This window comes from Mastomys coucha, unplaced genomic scaffold (genome assembly GCF_008632895.1).
Source record: "Mastomys coucha isolate ucsf_1 unplaced genomic scaffold, UCSF_Mcou_1 pScaffold21, whole genome shotgun sequence".
Taxonomy (NCBI): domain Eukaryota; kingdom Metazoa; phylum Chordata; class Mammalia; order Rodentia; family Muridae; genus Mastomys; species Mastomys coucha.
In genome coordinates, this window is record NW_022196904.1 from 99,109,492 (window position 1) to 99,127,474 (window position 17,983).

At 40.2% G+C, this 17,983-nt stretch overlaps 1 protein-coding gene and 1 long non-coding RNA gene across 9 annotated transcripts in view; one reads left to right on the plus strand and one right to left on the minus strand.

The window, feature by feature from the left end:
- Sbf2 (SET binding factor 2) overlaps positions 1–17,983 on the minus strand; it is a 330,570-nt gene that overhangs the window by 15,235 nt on the left and 297,352 nt on the right. For all 8 annotated transcript variants that reach the window (XM_031387848.1, XM_031387851.1, XM_031387855.1 and 5 more), the window contains 4 exons: positions 15,872–16,048; positions 11,361–11,462; positions 10,363–10,548; positions 664–790 (listed from right to left, as the gene is read on the minus strand). In XM_031387848.1, coding sequence (XP_031243708.1) covers positions 664–790; positions 10,363–10,548; positions 11,361–11,462; positions 15,872–16,048 — 592 coding nt within the window. The remainder of the gene's footprint in view (positions 1–663; positions 791–10,362; positions 10,549–11,360; positions 11,463–15,871; positions 16,049–17,983) is intronic.
- The window catches only part of LOC116102793, a 20,030-nt gene continuing 15,446 nt past the window's right edge, over positions 13,400–17,983 (plus strand). The window contains exon 1 of the long non-coding RNA XR_004123282.1: positions 13,400–13,610. This is a non-coding gene — a long non-coding RNA (uncharacterized LOC116102793). The remainder of the gene's footprint in view (positions 13,611–17,983) is intronic.

Here is a 17,983-nt window from a genome sequence, read left to right on the forward strand (position 1 = left end):
GAATTTCTCCTTTCCCAGTTTCCCCTCCAAAAAACAAAAAAAAAACAAACAAAAACAAACCCCTGTTGATATTTCCCTATTTTCATAACAACTCCCCAGGAAATGCTTTAATAGATTTTCAGAATCTACTTTTTACAAACATAGCTATTAGAAACTGTAGTAATGATAGTATTGTCTACAATTCCTCAAGTGTTTATTACATGATAGCACATACCCTTCCTCCTGTGGCTACTATGGCCCTATTGTACCTTACCACTGTCCCCACCTTACAGATGAGAAGGCCGAGGCTCAGAGAGGGTACTAGAATTTTACTTGGTGTGTGTTTGGTTTGGAGCCTTTTGCATGAACTGCCACCCAACTGCCACCATGGACAGACCTTTTCTATCAGAGCGGATAAGATGGAAATACTGTGAATTAAACACGTCTCCTACACAATGGCAGAGCTGAAGAGTTGTAATAGCAAGCATATTTAACTTTATAAAGGGAGGACAAGAATGAGTACTTGCTGTAACTAGTGGCTAAGAGAGCACATCTCTCTGGAACTGGGCAGTAATTCTGACCACTCTACACTCAGTAGCTTGGGATCAGTTACATCATTGAAGTTTCCACTAAAAACATGGAAAACTAACAAAAAAGATAGGACAGGGCCATATAAATACATACCATGTTCTAGTCTTTCATAGTCTGAATCCAGGAGAAATGTTTTAAAGCGATTAGACACATAATGGAAAGCCAAGAACTTTAGGTAATAGAGATTGAATTCAAACTCAGTTGGATACTGGTTGTGAACCTGAAATATACAAACAAAGAAAGAGTGAGACTCCAATAGAAGAGTTAAAGCCATGCCATGGAATACTGATCTGAAATAAGCAGGAGACCTCTGGCCATCATCTGACAAATGCTTGAACCTCCACCACTACAGAGATGGGAAGGGGCAGGTTTCTTGAGTCCCTACTATGTATGGCACTAGACTAGGGCTTCTTATGTAATTTCTACAACACTACAAGCCAGGCCTTGTTGCTCTCCATTTACATGTGAGGAGGCTTAGGATCAGCAACACCACTCAACAGAAACTTTTAGGCCCAAATTGTGTTGTTTGGCTCCATTCACAACATTATAACGTGCCAAAAATTTGACAAATATAAATTAACATAGCGTGTGGCTTTTCATTTGTGGCAAAGTGTAAAAACACAAACAAATGGACTCATGAGATGGAATGAGCCAGAGATCTGGATGCTTTATGCTACATGGTGTCCTCTAGATATACAGGAGAAATGAACTATGAATATGGTCGCCTGAATGAGAGCAGCTGACACCATCAGCTGAAAAGCTCCTGCAGATGGGAACTCCACACAGCTGGACCCCTAGATTAAGAGCTACAGGGAGACAGTGGCTGCTGGGAGAGGGAGAGTCAGTCTCAACCAGGGATGAGCTCCTCCAGAGGTTGTCAAGTCCCAAGGTGACAGTCCTTGATATGCATATATATATAAACAAAATTAAAGGAACACAATAAGCTATACATATACATGTATGCACACATAGGTATATATGTATAATAATAGTTAAGAGATCATGAGTATCATGTATGAAGCTATTAAAAACCTTTCTCTCTCTCTCTCTCTCTCTCTCTCACACACACACACACACACACACACACCACACACACAGAATACTTTTTTTTTGTTTTGTTTTTTTTTTTTTTTTGTTGTTTTTCGAGACAGGGTTTCTCTGTGTAGCCCTGGCTGTCCTGGTACTCTGTAGACTAGGCTGGCCTTGAACTCAGAAATCCGCCTGCCTCTGCCTCCCAAGTGCTGGGATTAAAGGTGTGTGCCACCACCACCCAGCCTAATTTTTTGATTGAACTAAATGTTTACCTTATTAAGTAATGCTAAATAAAAGCATTTGAAGTATACATGGTGAGCCTGCATACAATGGTGCCTCTTTCTTGACATGCTCTGAATACTGGAAAGTGTAGCCTTTTAGAATGTGTAGCCTTTAGTGTAGCATGAATTTTCTCATTAATGAAAATTTAGGAATTAGACCCTATGGGTTTCCTGTGATTATAGTACATAAACAACTAATTAGGAAGACTAAGAATAGTTGGGGAGTTTACAGTTATAATTAAATAAAACTCAAGTCAGACAACATTATTTTATAGCATTATCACTGTACATTAAAATAAGTTCCTCTGGCCTGGTTTGGGGGTGCATGCCTTTAATCCTAGTACTCGGGAGGTGGAGGCACATGGATCTCTTGGAGTTGCTGGCTAGTCAGGGTTACATAGTGAAACCCCATCTTTAAGCTGGGTGTTGGTGGCGCATGCCTTTAATCCCAGCACTTGGGAGGCAGAGGCAGGCGGATTTCTGAGTTCAAGGCCAGCCTGGTCTACAGCGTGAGTTCCAGGACAGCCAGAGCTAAACAGAGAAACCCTGTCTCGAAAAAAAAAAAAAAAGAAAGAAACCCCATCTTTAAAAAAATTCTATTATTTTAATCATATGCTTGTATGTGTGGGAGGGTATCACACAGGAATGCAAGTGCCCACAGAGGTCAGAGGCATGTGGTCCCCTGGCTAGGATTACAAGCTAGTAGTGAGCCACCTGATGTGGGTTTGGGAGTAGAATTCAGGTCCTCAGGAAGAGCAATACTTGCTCTTGACCATTGAGCTCTCTCTCCAGCCTGAGACCTTGTCTTAAGAAAAAAAGATATTAGATTTAGTAATACTTTCTTTATTTCTGTACTGGAGAATAAATAGAAAATGCCCCCTATTGCTTTGTTAGTGTCTGCCAACTATGTTGTAGTAACAGTCATTCTCACGCAAATGCTTGCTCCTCTTTCTTCTTCTTCTTCTTCTTCTTCTTCTTCTTCTTCTTCTTCTTCTTCTTCTTCTTCTTCTTCTTCTTCTTCTTCTTCTTCTTCTTTTTCTTCTTCTTTTCTTCTTTTCTTCTTCTTTTTCCTCCTCCTCCTCCTCCTCCTCCTTCTTCTTTCTTCCTTCCTCCTCCTCCTCTTCTTCTCTCCCTCCCCCCTCCTCCTTCTTCTTTGGCTGAGTAGACAGGGCCTCACTTTGTATCACTTTGTAGCTCTGGCTGTCCCAGTTACAATATACAGCAGGGTGGTGTCAAACTCATAGATCTACCCACCTCTGGCTCTCGACTGTGAGATTGAAGGTGTGTGCCACTATACTTGGCCTTTGTTTCCTCTTCTGGTGGTGCTGGCAATTGAATGCAGGGCCCTGCACAATAGCGGGCAGGCACTGTACCATGGATCTACACCTCTGCACCCAGCTCTTCTGGTTCCTTTCTCAAGCAGCATTTAGACTTCAGGTTTCCTCCCTGACCTGTTCTCTGATTTACACAAAGCTTTCTAGTTCAAGATTCTGGATGAAATTAGAATCTAAGAGCCAGTGATTCAGAGTTGTGTAGCCAGACAGAGGCGGTGATGAGATGAGGATAGACCCTGGCTTCCTGCCAAGAGTCTTGGGGAGGCAGAAACTGCAGTATGCTCAGATGGAGTAGCCTACAAGGGCAAACTACCCCAGTAAAAATGGGAACAAACATTCAGTAGTCATAGGCCACCTCAAGTCATCATTTCCAGAGAAAGAAAGGTTCAGGTCTCTATCAAGAGAATTCACTCCACAAAAACGCTTGAGGGATACCTTAACACTTCTCTCAGTGACTATTCTCTTTAGAACCCACCTGTGTCACATACACACACCTGTGTGAAGCCTTTTCTAACTATTCTGATATTTAATGTGCTGAAGAATAGAACTTTGAAAACTCCCCAAGAAACCATTGACTTACTCCTTGTTACTACAAATGAAGTTGCAGGCATCAGAGCTTTCTAAGGAAAGACTGTGTCTTTTTTTAAAAAATTATTTATGTATTTTATTTATATGAGTACACTGTAGCTGTCTTCAGACACATCAAAACAGAGCATCAGATCCCATTACAGATGGTTTTGAGCCACCATGTGGTTGCTGGGAATTGAACTCAGGACCGCTGGAAGAGCAGTTGGTGCTCTTAACCACTGAGCCATCTCTCTAGCCCCAAGACTGTGTCTTATTTCACTTATTTATATGGATGGAATCTGTCTGCCTTATGTCACTAAGCACAATTACCTGATGTTGATCCATGCTGCTTAGTTGCCTGTTCATTCTCTTACTACAGATAGTGTTCTACTGTATCAATACTCCACAATTTACTCATTCACCTGTTGGCAGATATGGAGCTTTCCCATGTTTCTGGGAAACTGTATGTAAAGAAGTTACGACGATGTCTGTTGCGAGTGTGTGTGTGTAGACTGAAGCTTTCATCTCTCTTGTGAACTGCTGAGAATGAAATGGCTAAGTCACAGATGTGCACTGTTTACTGCAATAAACTATCATGATGTTCATTTCTAATATGGATAATCTATTTGCCCTTCTTTGCCTTGTGGTCAGCCTAGCTAGGGGGTACATCAATTTTTATTGATCCTGAAGAGCATCTTTGGCCTTCAGCAATATTTTTTATTAGTGATCACAAGATTTTCAGGGCATCAAGGCACATGTGGTATTAGACAACTTAAGCCTGTATTATGTCATATTTGGAATGATAAGCATGTCACAGTCAGAAAACTAATTCTACTGAATTGTAGGTATCTCTGAGGTATCATCTGAATTTTCTTTAAACAATAATTTTGTATTCATATTGCTAAAAATTCAAAGTACAGAGTTAAAGGACTGAACATTAGGCATTTGAGTTTTACTTTCCATCTGGATTAGAACCTGCCAGCTTCACTTATAAGTAAGAATTGAATATGAAATGGAATTTAGAGAAATATGAATTCATAGTCATATTTTTTGTCCATGTACCACTAAGTTCTTTGTAAAACTTAAAAAGACCCATAAAAATTTACAGTTCAAATCAGAGACAATATTAGCACCTTGGGAATAAGCTGCAGCAAACTGATTCTGCTTCCAGCTGTTAACAGATATCAAACTAGAGATCTATGTGCAGAGGCACTGTGTGAGGCCTATGGGTATGGCTAAGATAGCTAATCACCAGAAGTAGCTGACAATAACTTGTGACTACACAAAGTAAGATTTAGGAAGGACTAACAGTGTATTTTGTACTGTGCTAGCCCTTCACACAGGCTTTAAACCTCATGATATTAAAAGACAATGGAAAATTGCTTTGTTTTAAAGCCATTTGATTTATGTGAAGTTTAACAGCTTTCAGTTGTATAGGAAGCGGGCAACATTCTTGAATCTACCATGCAGCCATCAGTTATAGCTATTTACCAATATACATATATGAATTTTAGCATAACCAATGTCTGGGGGCAGCTGTACTGATCCCTATGTAAGGTTACAAGGAAGGAACTGGTCTTAAAGGGGAAAACAGCTTTTGCATTTGGGTTAGGACCTTCAGTGTTGCCATATAGTAACTGTGAGGAGGAACATCACCGTTATCAGGTCAGAGTGAGTTCACAATGGGAATAAACTCTGTAGGTACAGTCAGCACTGTTAGGTTCTCAACGTGACACATGATGAAAATACATATTTTCCCCTTTGGTACTATAGTTTTGTATTTGTTATTTTTTAAAAAGAAGTTATCTGTTTAATGTGTAAGTTTGTGCAGGTGGACAGGGTAGAGTTTCCTACTTAGTTATGTATTCACCATTGCTCTCTTCAGACATATCAGAAGAGGGCGTCAGAATCTCATTACAGATGGTTGTAAGTCACCATGTGGTTGCTGGGAACTGAACTTAGGACCCCAGGAAGAGCAGTCAGTGCTCTTAACCACTGAGCCATCTCTCCAGCATTCATTTTGTATTTTTGATGAGGCCATTTTAGGTTTAATTAGAATTTGATCTCCTTGATGGAGATCAAAATTACCGAACTCTATTCTAGGAATCTGAGGTCAAGATGCCACAGAACCTAATTTAGCGTATGTTAAACTTCCTGCTTGAGCAAACCTCCCCTTCCAGCTAACTGGTTATCTTAGCTTCTTTTAAATTGCTTGCTTGCATAAAATCTCCCCTGCAGCTGCTGAATGAGATACCAGGGTGTGGTTTTTGCCTTATAAAAACTCCTTGCTCTAAGTGTTGGGGCTATGCTTAGGTTTTGAATGACTGAGTGTAGTCCCAGTAGGCTAGAATAAAGGCTTTCAATTGGCTACAAACTGTTGTTAGAGTGGTCATCTCTGTTGAGCTCCCATAAAACAGTTGTACTTGTGCTAGTGTTTGTGTGTCGAATCAGAAGACATCATATAGGAGTGGGTACTTACTTACCATATGGGTTCTTGGGACTACACTCAGGTTCTCAGGCTTGGTGGGAAACACTTTTAGCCTCTGAGCCATTTTGTTGACCTTGGTATTGTGTTTTAAAAATAAACTTAGGTGAAAATTTCATTTTTATGTTTTGGATATATTTTCCTTTTTAAAATACTTGGCTCAATTATTTCAAGGAAAGGAAGCATCCTGTCACAACATCATTTTGGTTAGACCAATTACTATTACAAGTAACAAAATCTGCAGATGTTCTATGTTGCTATTATGAAACAGTGATGTAGCATTACTTTTCATCTGACACCTGGGTATACTGGCATAAACAACGGCTTTTTATATGATGAGGAATTTCTAATTTAAGAATGGTGCTTCATCTGTTTTCTTTGTAACTTTGTTAATACTAATAGACATATCTTGGAACATGTCCATGAATTGCCTTTTGTATTCAGTGTTATTAATTCTGGGATGAGCAGGGAGCACGTTCTATCCAGGGAAGGTTTTGCTTGCCACTGTGAAATTTTGAACTTATTTTTGTAGTGTTGTTGGGTCTGTCTCTCTTTTGTGTACCCAAAAGTCTAAAGATAGCATTAATTAAAATTATTTGGTAAAAGTCAGGAGCATTCACTTGAAACACATTCAGAGAAGACATTTTCTAATGCCTCAAACCAGTGTGCAGGAGATGATGAAACACTACTGTATAATTAAATCAGCAAGAGTCAGAAGCACTATCTGTTAACTACACAATACTTAGATTCCCATTTTCAAAATTATAAACAATCTCTCTGCAAGATAAAAGAATTTGTTTCATCCAAGTTGATAGCTATTGTGGTAGAGTCCCTAGAGTATCACAGTTCAGGCCACACATGATCTTTGTCACAGCTTGTTTATACTCAGATGACTGCATATGAGGTATTAATGTCAAAGGCAGGTTCAGACAAATTAAAAGGTCACTTAAAGTTTTTAGCATGACACAGCTAGGACTGATACAGCAGTCCAATCTTTAGATCCTGAATGCCATACTGCATTGGTCATGAAGCTCTTACCTGCAAACAATTGAGCTCTCATTAAAAGTTGATTTTGGCCAGGATGTGATGGTGCACTCCAGAGGCAGAGGCAGGAGGATCTCTGTGGGTTCGATTGCGACCTGGTCTACAGAGTGAGTTCCAGGACAGACAGGACTATGCAGAGAAAAAAACCCTGTTTCAAAAAGTTAAACTTTTATGCCAGGTTGCTTTAGTAGACATATTTTGAAAACTTTATTTATTTTGAAAATTTTATTATAATGGATCCTAAAGCTAGCAGGCATATAACTTATACCTCATTGTAGTTTATGTTAAACTGATTGTCTTAGGGTCTTATTGCTATGAAGAGACACCAAGACCATGGCAACTCTTATAAAGGCAAACATTTAATTGGGGATGACTTACAGTTTCAGAGGTTTTGTCCATTATTGTCATGGTGAGAAGCATGGTGGAATGCAGGCAGACATGGTACTGGAGAAGGAGTTGAGAGTTTTACATCCAGATTGGCAGGCACCAGGAAATGAATGTCACACTAGCCCTGGCTTGAGTATTTGACAAAGTCTACTTTCTCCAACAAGGCCACACCTCCTAATAGTGCCACTCCCCAAGAGCCTACGGGAGTCATTTGTACTCAAACCACACTGATGAATTTTGCTTGAGGAACTCAGAGACTGCAGGTTACCTCCTACAGACTGCACCCTTGTGCCTCACTGCCAATAGTAAAACAGAAGACCTGCATTCTAAAAAAGGACTATTGTATGTGGGGTTCAATGATGTTCCTATGGGAGGACATTATGCTTTATATATTCATCAATTATGACTGACATTTGCACAGACATTGGTTAGCTATACCGAATTTGGTAAGATGAACAAAGATTTAATACATTTAGCAGTTTATTTAATTTAAGCTTAATTCAACTACAAAAACTTATTCTTCTGAAATATTCCTCCACTAAAGGAAAATAATGAATTTTTCCCTCTTAAAATTACAAGTTCACTAGCCATGGTTGTCCTGGAACTTGCTATGTAAACCAGGCTGTGTTTGAATAACTTGTGGGAATCCTCCTGCCTCTACCCTCTGAGTGCTGGGATTACAGATGGTACATCATATGCCTAGCTAGTAAAGAAGGTTTAAGGTAAAGAACCAAAACAAACAACCCCAAAGGGAACAGGGAAAGTGTAACAAGCCCACACCAACCCGGCAGAGTACTGGAGAGGAGACTGGAGGGAGAGTGGCGTTGGGGGGCAGAAGATGCAGAATCTGACAGGTCTGTCAAGGCTACAGAGCACGCTCAGCAGCGTGCATACAGGTGAACTGGGGGCTAAATGGAGACAGCTGGATGCCTGCAGTCAGACCCCAGAGTCCTCCTTGCCTTGACTGTCATGAAAACCCTTTTCAGAGTAAGAGACTAGAGTTAGTTTCTCAGAAAACTGTCTTAGAGAAATGTCAAACTTGGCAATACCAGACACGATTGGTTAGTGAAGGGACTGACAGTGTCTGTAGGTCCTTTCTAATGCTGTTTCTGCTAATGCTGGTGACCTTGACGGTCACCATGCTCTCCAGCATGGTCCCACCAGCTTTACAAGTCTTTCCAGAAAGACTGCTGTTGTTTCCTTTCTCTGGAACCCCACATACTGAAATGTTACACTTATTTTCTTATTTGAGTAAACACTATATAAAGTTTCTTTAAATTTTCCAGTGTAAACTTCAATTTGGTAAGTTTTAGTTATGACACACATGAGTCACAACCATTGAAATTAGGATACAGGGCCTGGAGAGATGGCTCAGTGGGTAAGAGCACTGACTGCTTTTCCAGAGGTCCTAAATTCAATTCCTAGCAACCACATTATCATGTGGCTCACAACCATTTGTAGTGACATCTGATGCCCTCTTCTGGTGTGCCTAAAGACAGCTACAATGTATAGCACACAGCTACAGAATACATAAGATAAATAAATAATTAAAAAAAAAAAAGAATTTGACCTTTTGAAAAAAAAAAACCAGAAGACTTTATTTCTTGCAAAGAGTTTCAAAGTGTCAACTCTCTCCTTTACAACTTGTTCATGTGTTGCTTGGCAGATGGGCTAAGACCATGGGACAGGGCTTTTTTCCAAAAAGAGAAGAGAGATATCACAGACATAGCCTCCACTAGCCCCCATGTGTGTGGCAGGGCAGGGGGATGCAAAGTCACTGCTAATGGCTACTGAGTACCTGCTGGGTGTTCAAACTGTCTAAAACTGTGGTAATAGCCTTGCAACTCTGAGAATATCCTAAAAAAAAAAACCCTACATTTAAATTTGTGATCTGTATATAAATGATAGTTCAATAAAGTTCTTATAATCACATGCCAGTCTGGCCTCTTCAGAAGGCCTCCTTTAATTCTGAAACCATTCCCACCTCCCCTCCCAGGAGGCATTCAGAGGCTTACTGCAGCTGTGCTACAGAGAGCCTTCATCTCCCGGGTGCAGACCAAACACGGCTGTAGTGTTAGTGCCACTCTTCTAGGCCAACTATGCCATCATGGTGAAAGCTTCGTGCCACCTCCTCTTCATTCCAATCCTGAGCAAGGCCTCAGCAAGGGAGCTAAGGGCCAATTTAGGAAGATGGGAGAGCTGGGGACTATGCGCTCACCTTTCCTCACTGCATCGGATGGGTTACACACAGTGCAGCCTCTTTATCAGCTGTAGTTTGGTTACTTCCCTGATCCCAATCCCGTCAGCCTGGCTGGCAGGCCCTATTTGTTTCTCAAAGCCCTAAGGCTTGTGCCCATGCAAGTCGTAGAGCCCACCCAACCTGGGAAGACTATGTGTGGCATGTCATACACAGAGACTTTCGCCATTTAGTCTACACTTTGGGGGCCATGCCCATGCGTGCTTCCCTTCTTTGGAGATGGTAATTTAGAGTGCTCATTTCCTTACTTGGTGACTAGCTCAACAGCCAGCTCAATACTCCTAATTTCAGAAACTGGGCAGATTTCTCCTCCATTCCCAGCATGTCCTATGACTGAGCTGTGGTAGCAGGTACCCAGCACAGCATTTTCTTCATGTCAAATCACTCTAAACTTGCTGCACTTACCTGGTGCACACAGTCTAGGAATTGCAAGAAGATGGGAGCAAAGCCACTGCCCTGAGAGTTAAGGGCCAAGCTGCTGCGCTGGCTGAACTTATGGCCAAAAGAGAGCCATTCCTTTTCGACCAGCATCCGGAAGCCTTCAATTGTCCTGTAGAAGGGATCACTGAGCAGCTGTACCAGGGATGTCACCTAGAGTAAGAGCAGATGGACACCTCATTAATTTCAGACCTAACAGTCCTGTTGCACTTCTTTTTGATGACAGCTAATTCACAAGCAATGTTACCTGATAGGCAAATATATTGACTAGGACCACTAATCAAATATATTTTAAAACCTTTTCAGTAAAAACAAAACCCCAAATTCACTTTTGCTACATGTTTTCTTTCAGAGAATTAAGATTTTAATCCCTAACTGGCTAGCTGCTGACTATGATACTAGGTAATCAGTCCTACTCTATGGCAGGGCTAGGTTAATGTCTTAATGTTGTTGACATTAACACAGATTTTGTTCTTCACTCTGGAGTAAACACAGGCTTAGAGAAAGCTAGAGAAAGGCTGGGAAAGCCAGGAAGGGAGGTCCACTTTCATCTTGTTGGTCAAGGGCTCTAGCTGCAAGCCTGTATGGTACACCTGAACAAGGGGAAGGTCTGACAGCTGACCATGATCTATGAAAGGGCAGGACTGTTGGACAGCTTGTGAGGGGCTGGGTAGCGGGGGAGTCTTTCTCTGTCTATACACACATTAGTTATTAAATAAAACAACCCCAAAGGTACATTGAAATACAAATATAGAATATTGAAAACCGGTCTGGAGAGATGGCTCAGTGGTTAAGAGCACTGACTGCTCTTCCAGTGGTTCTGAATTCAATTCCCAGCAACCACATGGTGGCTCACAACTACCTGTAATAAGATCTGCTGTCCTCTTCTAATGTGTCTGAAGACAGCTACAATGTACTCAAATAAATCTTAAAAAAAATATCGAAAACCATGTGGAATACTTTACTTGTGTAGTGATGTCCCAGCCTTCTTCTAAACACACCCAAACTGAAGACCCATTCTCAAGTACTTCTGACACAACCACAGCCAGCTGCAATATCCTGTGAAGCTGAGAGAGAAAAGAAGGCTACAATTAGAGCAAGCACTTTGTCTTTTTTTTTTTAATTTGGGAATTTTACTTTTTAGACTTATTAAATTTTGCATAATACATAATGGGGTGAGACATTCACTCACTCATTTATTTTATGAGTGTATGTATGTAAGTGTAGGCATGTGTGTTCTATGCTGTGGCATGTGTCAGAGGACGATTTTTGGGAGCCAGTTCTTGTTACCTTGAAGGGTCGGGCTAAATTCAGGTCACTAGGCCTGTGCATAAGTGCCTTCCTCATTGCCTATTCATTGACTTCCTCAAAATAATTTTAGATTTACAGTGTCTGCTCTAACACTTCTTGCTGTTTTTTCAAAGCACTTTAAAATCTTACAAATATCACAATTTCAGAGGTAAAACAGTAGTTTCTGGTTTATATTTTTCAGAGGAGTGGAGATATAAGACCAATATGGAAATATATTTCTTAGTATCAATGAATCTACTTCATGGGCACCAAAGGCACAACAACTCCCCTAACTGCTTTTCAAATAATTGATAGATGAAAATAATAACTGAAGTTATGATTCTCATGTTTCGGATAGTCCTAGGGAAGAGCCGTGGCCAGTGAGGCTACTGATCACATCTTTCTTTTTTATTATTTAATTTTATTTTATGTGTGTGGGTTTTTTTTTAAATTTATTTCTGTTTACCACTTGTGTGCCTGGTGTCTATGGAGGCCAGAAGAGGCTGCTGGATTCTTTGGAACTGGAATAATAGATGGTTTTTAGCTGTCATGTGTTTGCTGGGATTTGAACTGAGGTCCTCTGAAAGAACAGGCAGATTTTAGCCACTGAGTTATCTCTCCAGCTCCATACTGTTGCTTCTTTATTATTTTGATTACTCTGCATATGAGCTATGACCACTGACTAAACAAAGCTCCTTTGTATTATTAATGATTTCTATCTTCCCCAAACATTCTTGTTTTCAAGGAACAGCTTGACAATGGTATCTTTACAACATTCTCTTGTATTCTGAATGGTTCAGACTTACGTATTTTAATACACTGGATAGTTTACTTCTGATAGCATTAAAAGTCTCACAAATGCTGTAAGACCATGTGGGGCCTCTGTAAGAGTTGCGAGTGTTCTTAACTGCCATCTTTAAAACTCTTTATTTGCAAAATATTATTTTATTATTTGTAAATACATTTATGTGTTGCATGTGTGCCTGCCACATGCATGCAGGTTTCTGTGCAGGACAAAAGTGTCAGAGCTCTTGGAGTTGGATTCATGGGCAGCTGTAAATCATGCAAAGGGGATGCCAGGGCTCTCTGTAAGAATAGGACATGCTTTAAACTACTAAGCCATTTCTCTAGTCCAGGCAGATATATTTAAATATGTGTCAGATCCTGCTGCTGAAGACACTAACTTCTCTGGTTATAGAACACTGAGAAATCAAGCAGGACCTGAGCTGGGAACTTCTTTTCTCCTGGCTAGCACTCATACTACTTGAAAGTGCTATGCAGGTTGGGGAATGTTATCCTTTATAGTCTTAGTCAGTCATAGTTTCTGTGTGTAATACTACCAACTGGACAGGCAAGATATTCCCCTTGGCACAATAGTGGCAATTCCATTAGAGTGGTAAACAACTGCCCCTGACTGGATTTGAGGCCTGCTCCACAGGGGGGAATTCATGGCTGGCGGGGAGGTCATAGGTCCTAGTGAGAGGGTTACTAACTACTATTGTTTTTCTAAGTAACCATGATATATTTGCCAAACTACCTTCTAAGTAATTATGCTCTTGCCTATCAGCTTTGGTCAGGAAGCTTCTTTTTGTAGTTGGCAGCGTTAACTCTAGGGACTTAATTGGCAAAAGTGATGAGAATAATTGACTGGAATGTTCAGCCCTAAATGGAACATCTGTATCATACCTCCAAGGCACTGGGAATATCATGGAAGTGGAAACAGAAAGAATGTGAGGTCCTGAACGGAGAGGAGAGACTGAATGTCATGGAATCCTGTCTTCTGGAAATGACATGGTTGCTATACTCGTGAATTCACAGCAGCTGTGCTTACCTACATAATATCTGCACATGACTGGGCCTATCAACATACTATCCCAGAGGGAGGAAGATCTCATGAGGCCCCACCCCTCACTGAAGAGCTGTAGGTGATTAATGGGGACCGGGGGGAGGAAGAGACATTTTCTTCAGTGGAGCAATCTTTGGTAAGGTTCCCATAGCCTTGTAAATAAGCCCTTACCATGCAACCCTAATAGAAGGGGGCTCACAGAAGGGAAGAGAGAAGGAATTAGCAAAGCAGGAGAGAAATAATAAGTAACAAAGTGTGGATATGATAATATACCATATTTACATCTGAATGTCATATTAGGTATAGTAAGTGCTAATAAACAAAGATCCAAGGTATTAAATGAAATATAATACAAATAAAATGGCAGTGTACAATTTCCTTGAAGTAGAAAAGCAATAATGTTATGAAGTGGAAAAGATAGAGTTTCTAATTGGTCTTTGTTACAGAACTTTAGGTTTATTTTTCCATGACAATAATCTCTGTTTTAGAGACTGAATGTTTTCTCAAACTAGTGTGATGGCTGTATAATACTGGGAATATGCTATAAACATTGCACTTACACTTTTACAAGGACAGACTTTAGAGTAAGCAAACTGTGTTAAAAAGACACTCTTATTTACTTATATTGTATATTGCCCAGGAAGAAACTTCAGTGTGTGCTCAACTTTTTGGTTGTAAGTCTAACCTTTAATGGCTGAGCTATCTCCACAGCTTAACAACGTCCTTCTACTTTTCCTCTTCTTCTTCCTCCTTCTCCTTTATTTTATTTTATTTTTTTAAAATTTTTTTTTTTCCAAGATAAAGTTTCTCTGTGTAGCCCTGGCTGGTCTTGAACTCAGAGATCTGACTGCCCCTGTCTCCCAAGTGCTGGGATTAAAGGCTTGCATCACCATACCTGGTGCCTCAGTTTAATTTTTAACTCTAGGCCAAATGACTTAAAAATCTACACTGAATAATTTGTTAGGGAGTATAAACAGTACAGATTTCAAAACCAAACGTCCCAAATTTGGGTTTTAAAAATACTTTGAGCAGGATATGGTATAATATACAGTAAAAAACCCATCTTTGATGTAAAATCCACATTTCAAACAGACCTGGGCTATTTTAAAGACAGGAGCAAGGCATAGAGAAGGGTACTCATTTCTTTCCTCCCACACAGCTATCAGCCTGAGTATTCTGGGGGGAACATGCTGCTAACACAAGTTAGAGAGAAGTACTATCTGTAGCATTTAATTTCTGGTCCAGGTCCACTGTCTAGCAAGGAGCAGAATGTATCAGAAATGTATATGGAAGCTGGGACTCGGAGCTGGGACAGAGCAAAGCAGCAGTGAACTTCCATGGACACTCAGGACTGCCTTAGGGTAGTGAACATATCCTGATAACAAGTTTATAACAGTGTACATGTGGATATGGTTCTCTATAGTTTAAGTGCCTTGACAGTACTCACTGCCCTTGGTGTCTTTACTATTTACTTCACTGACTATGAGAAATAACTCTTGTGTGACAGAGCAGGACTAGGTAGGGAGTTGGGGGAACTAGAGCAGTAACTCAGAGACAAATGTCTGTTAAGTATGCATGGAGCCCTGGGACTGATCTCCAGTACTGGGAGGATCAGGTAGGCAGGATACTTGGAGAAAAACTGAAACTAGACATCAGAGGAACTAGAGTTTCCCACTGTGTAGAAGGAATATGAGCACAGACACAGCAGCTTACACTGAAGAGGTGATGCTTTCTGCCAAATTGGCATTACTGTCTACAATGTGCAAGTAATAGTTTTCTTTCTGTGGTTTGGAAGAAATGTAGGCATATATGTGTTGGCAAACCACATTTCACTTAATTTCTTAATGAAAGTTCAATTAGAAATATCTCCGGAATGATTTGACTAAACGATGATGGATATCTAGTTTTCCCAGATCTGAGGCAGGTTTGAAGTATCTAGTATTTGATGGCTAGTGTGTGGGTGAATCTATAATCTAGAGACATAGAAAAGGCAGAAGTGAGAAAAGGGGAGGAGGTGAGAGAGTTAGGGGAAGGCATGTGCAGTCAAGCAGAAATCACCTTCTGTCCCGGTCCTTGTGGACCTAATGACAGCACAGCAGATCCTATGAAAACACATGACTGACTTTCTTGAACATCAAAAAAAAAATCTCTACATGACACGGCACATTCTATTATACAGAAAGAACCCCAGGTAACCAAGATTTCTCTCCTCACACATAGGCCTTTACAGAGGTCACATGACAAGGAGAGGAGAAAGAGAGGGAAGAAAACAGGCTTTTCAGACAAGGTATTCACTTTGGGGTGTTCTCTGAGTTACACAACAATTTTCCCTGATGTTACCTGTGGGAACCACTCAGAATCTCCCAGGGCCTTCAGAAATGTCACTTCCGAGTCTGTAGGGATGGTACTCGGGATACAAGCTCTCATCAGCTTCTTAAAACTGGCTTTCACTTGTCGGATTTCATGGAACTCAACAGGAACAAACTCACAGTTGAAAGCAAATTCTACCTTTGAGCTCTGCATATGAAGATACAGAGAATTAGGCAGATAATGTGTTAAGATAAAAGAATAAAAGTTTCCCCAGGGAAATACTTAATAATAACCGACACTCATTTGATGCCTATGAGCTGTAAAAGCTGCAGTGGATCCAGAGGCCAGTCTGTGTGGTTCTCCTGTCAACAGTGCAGAAGGGCAGGTTAGTGCTCTCTAGGGGTAGATGGCTTAGCTCAGGAAGGGTGTCTTTCTGAGAACTTGAGAGACTGGTAGGCTGAAGTTGATGCAGTATCTAACACCAAATATAAGTCAACTCTAAAGCCATGCACCTACGGTTTTAAGAACCACCAGGCATGGTGGCACACCCCTTTATCCCAGTGCTCGAGAGACAGGCAGGTGGATCTCTGAGCTCAGGGCCAAACTGGTCTACAGAGTGACTTCCAGTTTAGCTAGGGCTATACAGAGAAACCCTGATTTAGGGAAAATGAACAAAACAAAACAAAACAAAACACCCACAAACCCCCAAACAAGCAAACAAGAAAACCAGTGACAAAAGAGTAGCATGGGTAATTCCACAGCATAAACTTCATTTCCCAGGATATACTCTGTTAATTGGAGGATAATATATATTGTTGGGGTTCCAGAACTGAACCAATAAAATTCTATAGATATAAACTTATTTCTTACTATGCAAATATTCATTATAAAAGTATAAAATAAACATTTAGAAAGAAAGATCATGATCTCATTGCATTATGGTTACTTTTTAAGTCATTAAGATTTTTACTACAATAAAATGAGTATTTCTTGATTTTTTTTTCATAAAACATACATCACCTATGTTTACTTGCATACCCTTTCTTTAGTTTTCATTTCTCGTGTAATTTATATTGTGAGGTATGAGCTTTTGCTTATACATGTGCACTCAAGGACAGGCAGACAGACAGACACAAACATATAAAAGACAGGATCTCATGTATTCCAGTTGCAAGCTGAGCCAAGGATGACCTTGAACTTCTCTCCTGCTTCTAGCTCCCAAGTGCTGGGATTACAGGTATGTGCAACCATACCTGGATTATATGGGACTGGGGATCAAACCCAGGGCTTTGTACATGCAAGGCAAGTACTCTACTAAGAGAGCTGCATCCTTAGCCTCACATTTATCAATAAAGCATGACACAGATGTAGGGATGCAATTTCAGGTTGATAATCTGGCTGTCTAGGTCTAAAGACTTAAAAAGACCTCTAACTTCTCATTCTTTTAGCCTCTCCTCTCTCTGATATCTACCGGATCACCTGTTTTTCAAAGAGCAAAACTGTATTCTTGAAATTGGTTCTAACAACGTGAATGTACTTAATAAATACTATGAACTCAAAAAAATGGTTAGGATGCTAAATGTTCTTTTGACTACAATTCAAAAAGCGAAAAATGGTATAGCAGTTAAGAGACTGACTGCTCTTCCAGAGGACCTGGGTTCAATAGACAAAAAAATTTAACTTTTTAAGTTATTAAAAAGTTAAAAAACTGTTGCAAAGGATATATATGTATTTGGCCCATCTGATGTTTAATTTGATTATTTTTGTTGTTAAAGTCCTATTAAAATTTTAAAGGAGAGTCTGGGTGTGGCAGTGCAGATCTTTAATCCTAGCACTCAGAGGCAGGCAGGTGGATCTCTGTGAGTTCCAGGATAGCCAGGGATACATAATAGAGACCCTAACTCAAAAAACAAAACAAAATTTGTTTTTTAAAGGGGATTGCAGGAATGGCTCAGTTGGTAAAGTGCTTGCTTTGTAAGCATGAGGACCTGGGTTCAATTCCCTTTCTGCTTCCTTTGTTGGGATTTGAAGTATTCAAATAGTGGCAACTGAAAATCACAAATGATAGTGTCTTAGTCAGGGTTTCTATTCCTGCACAAACATCATGACAAGAAGCAAGTTGGGGAGGAAAGGGTTTATTTA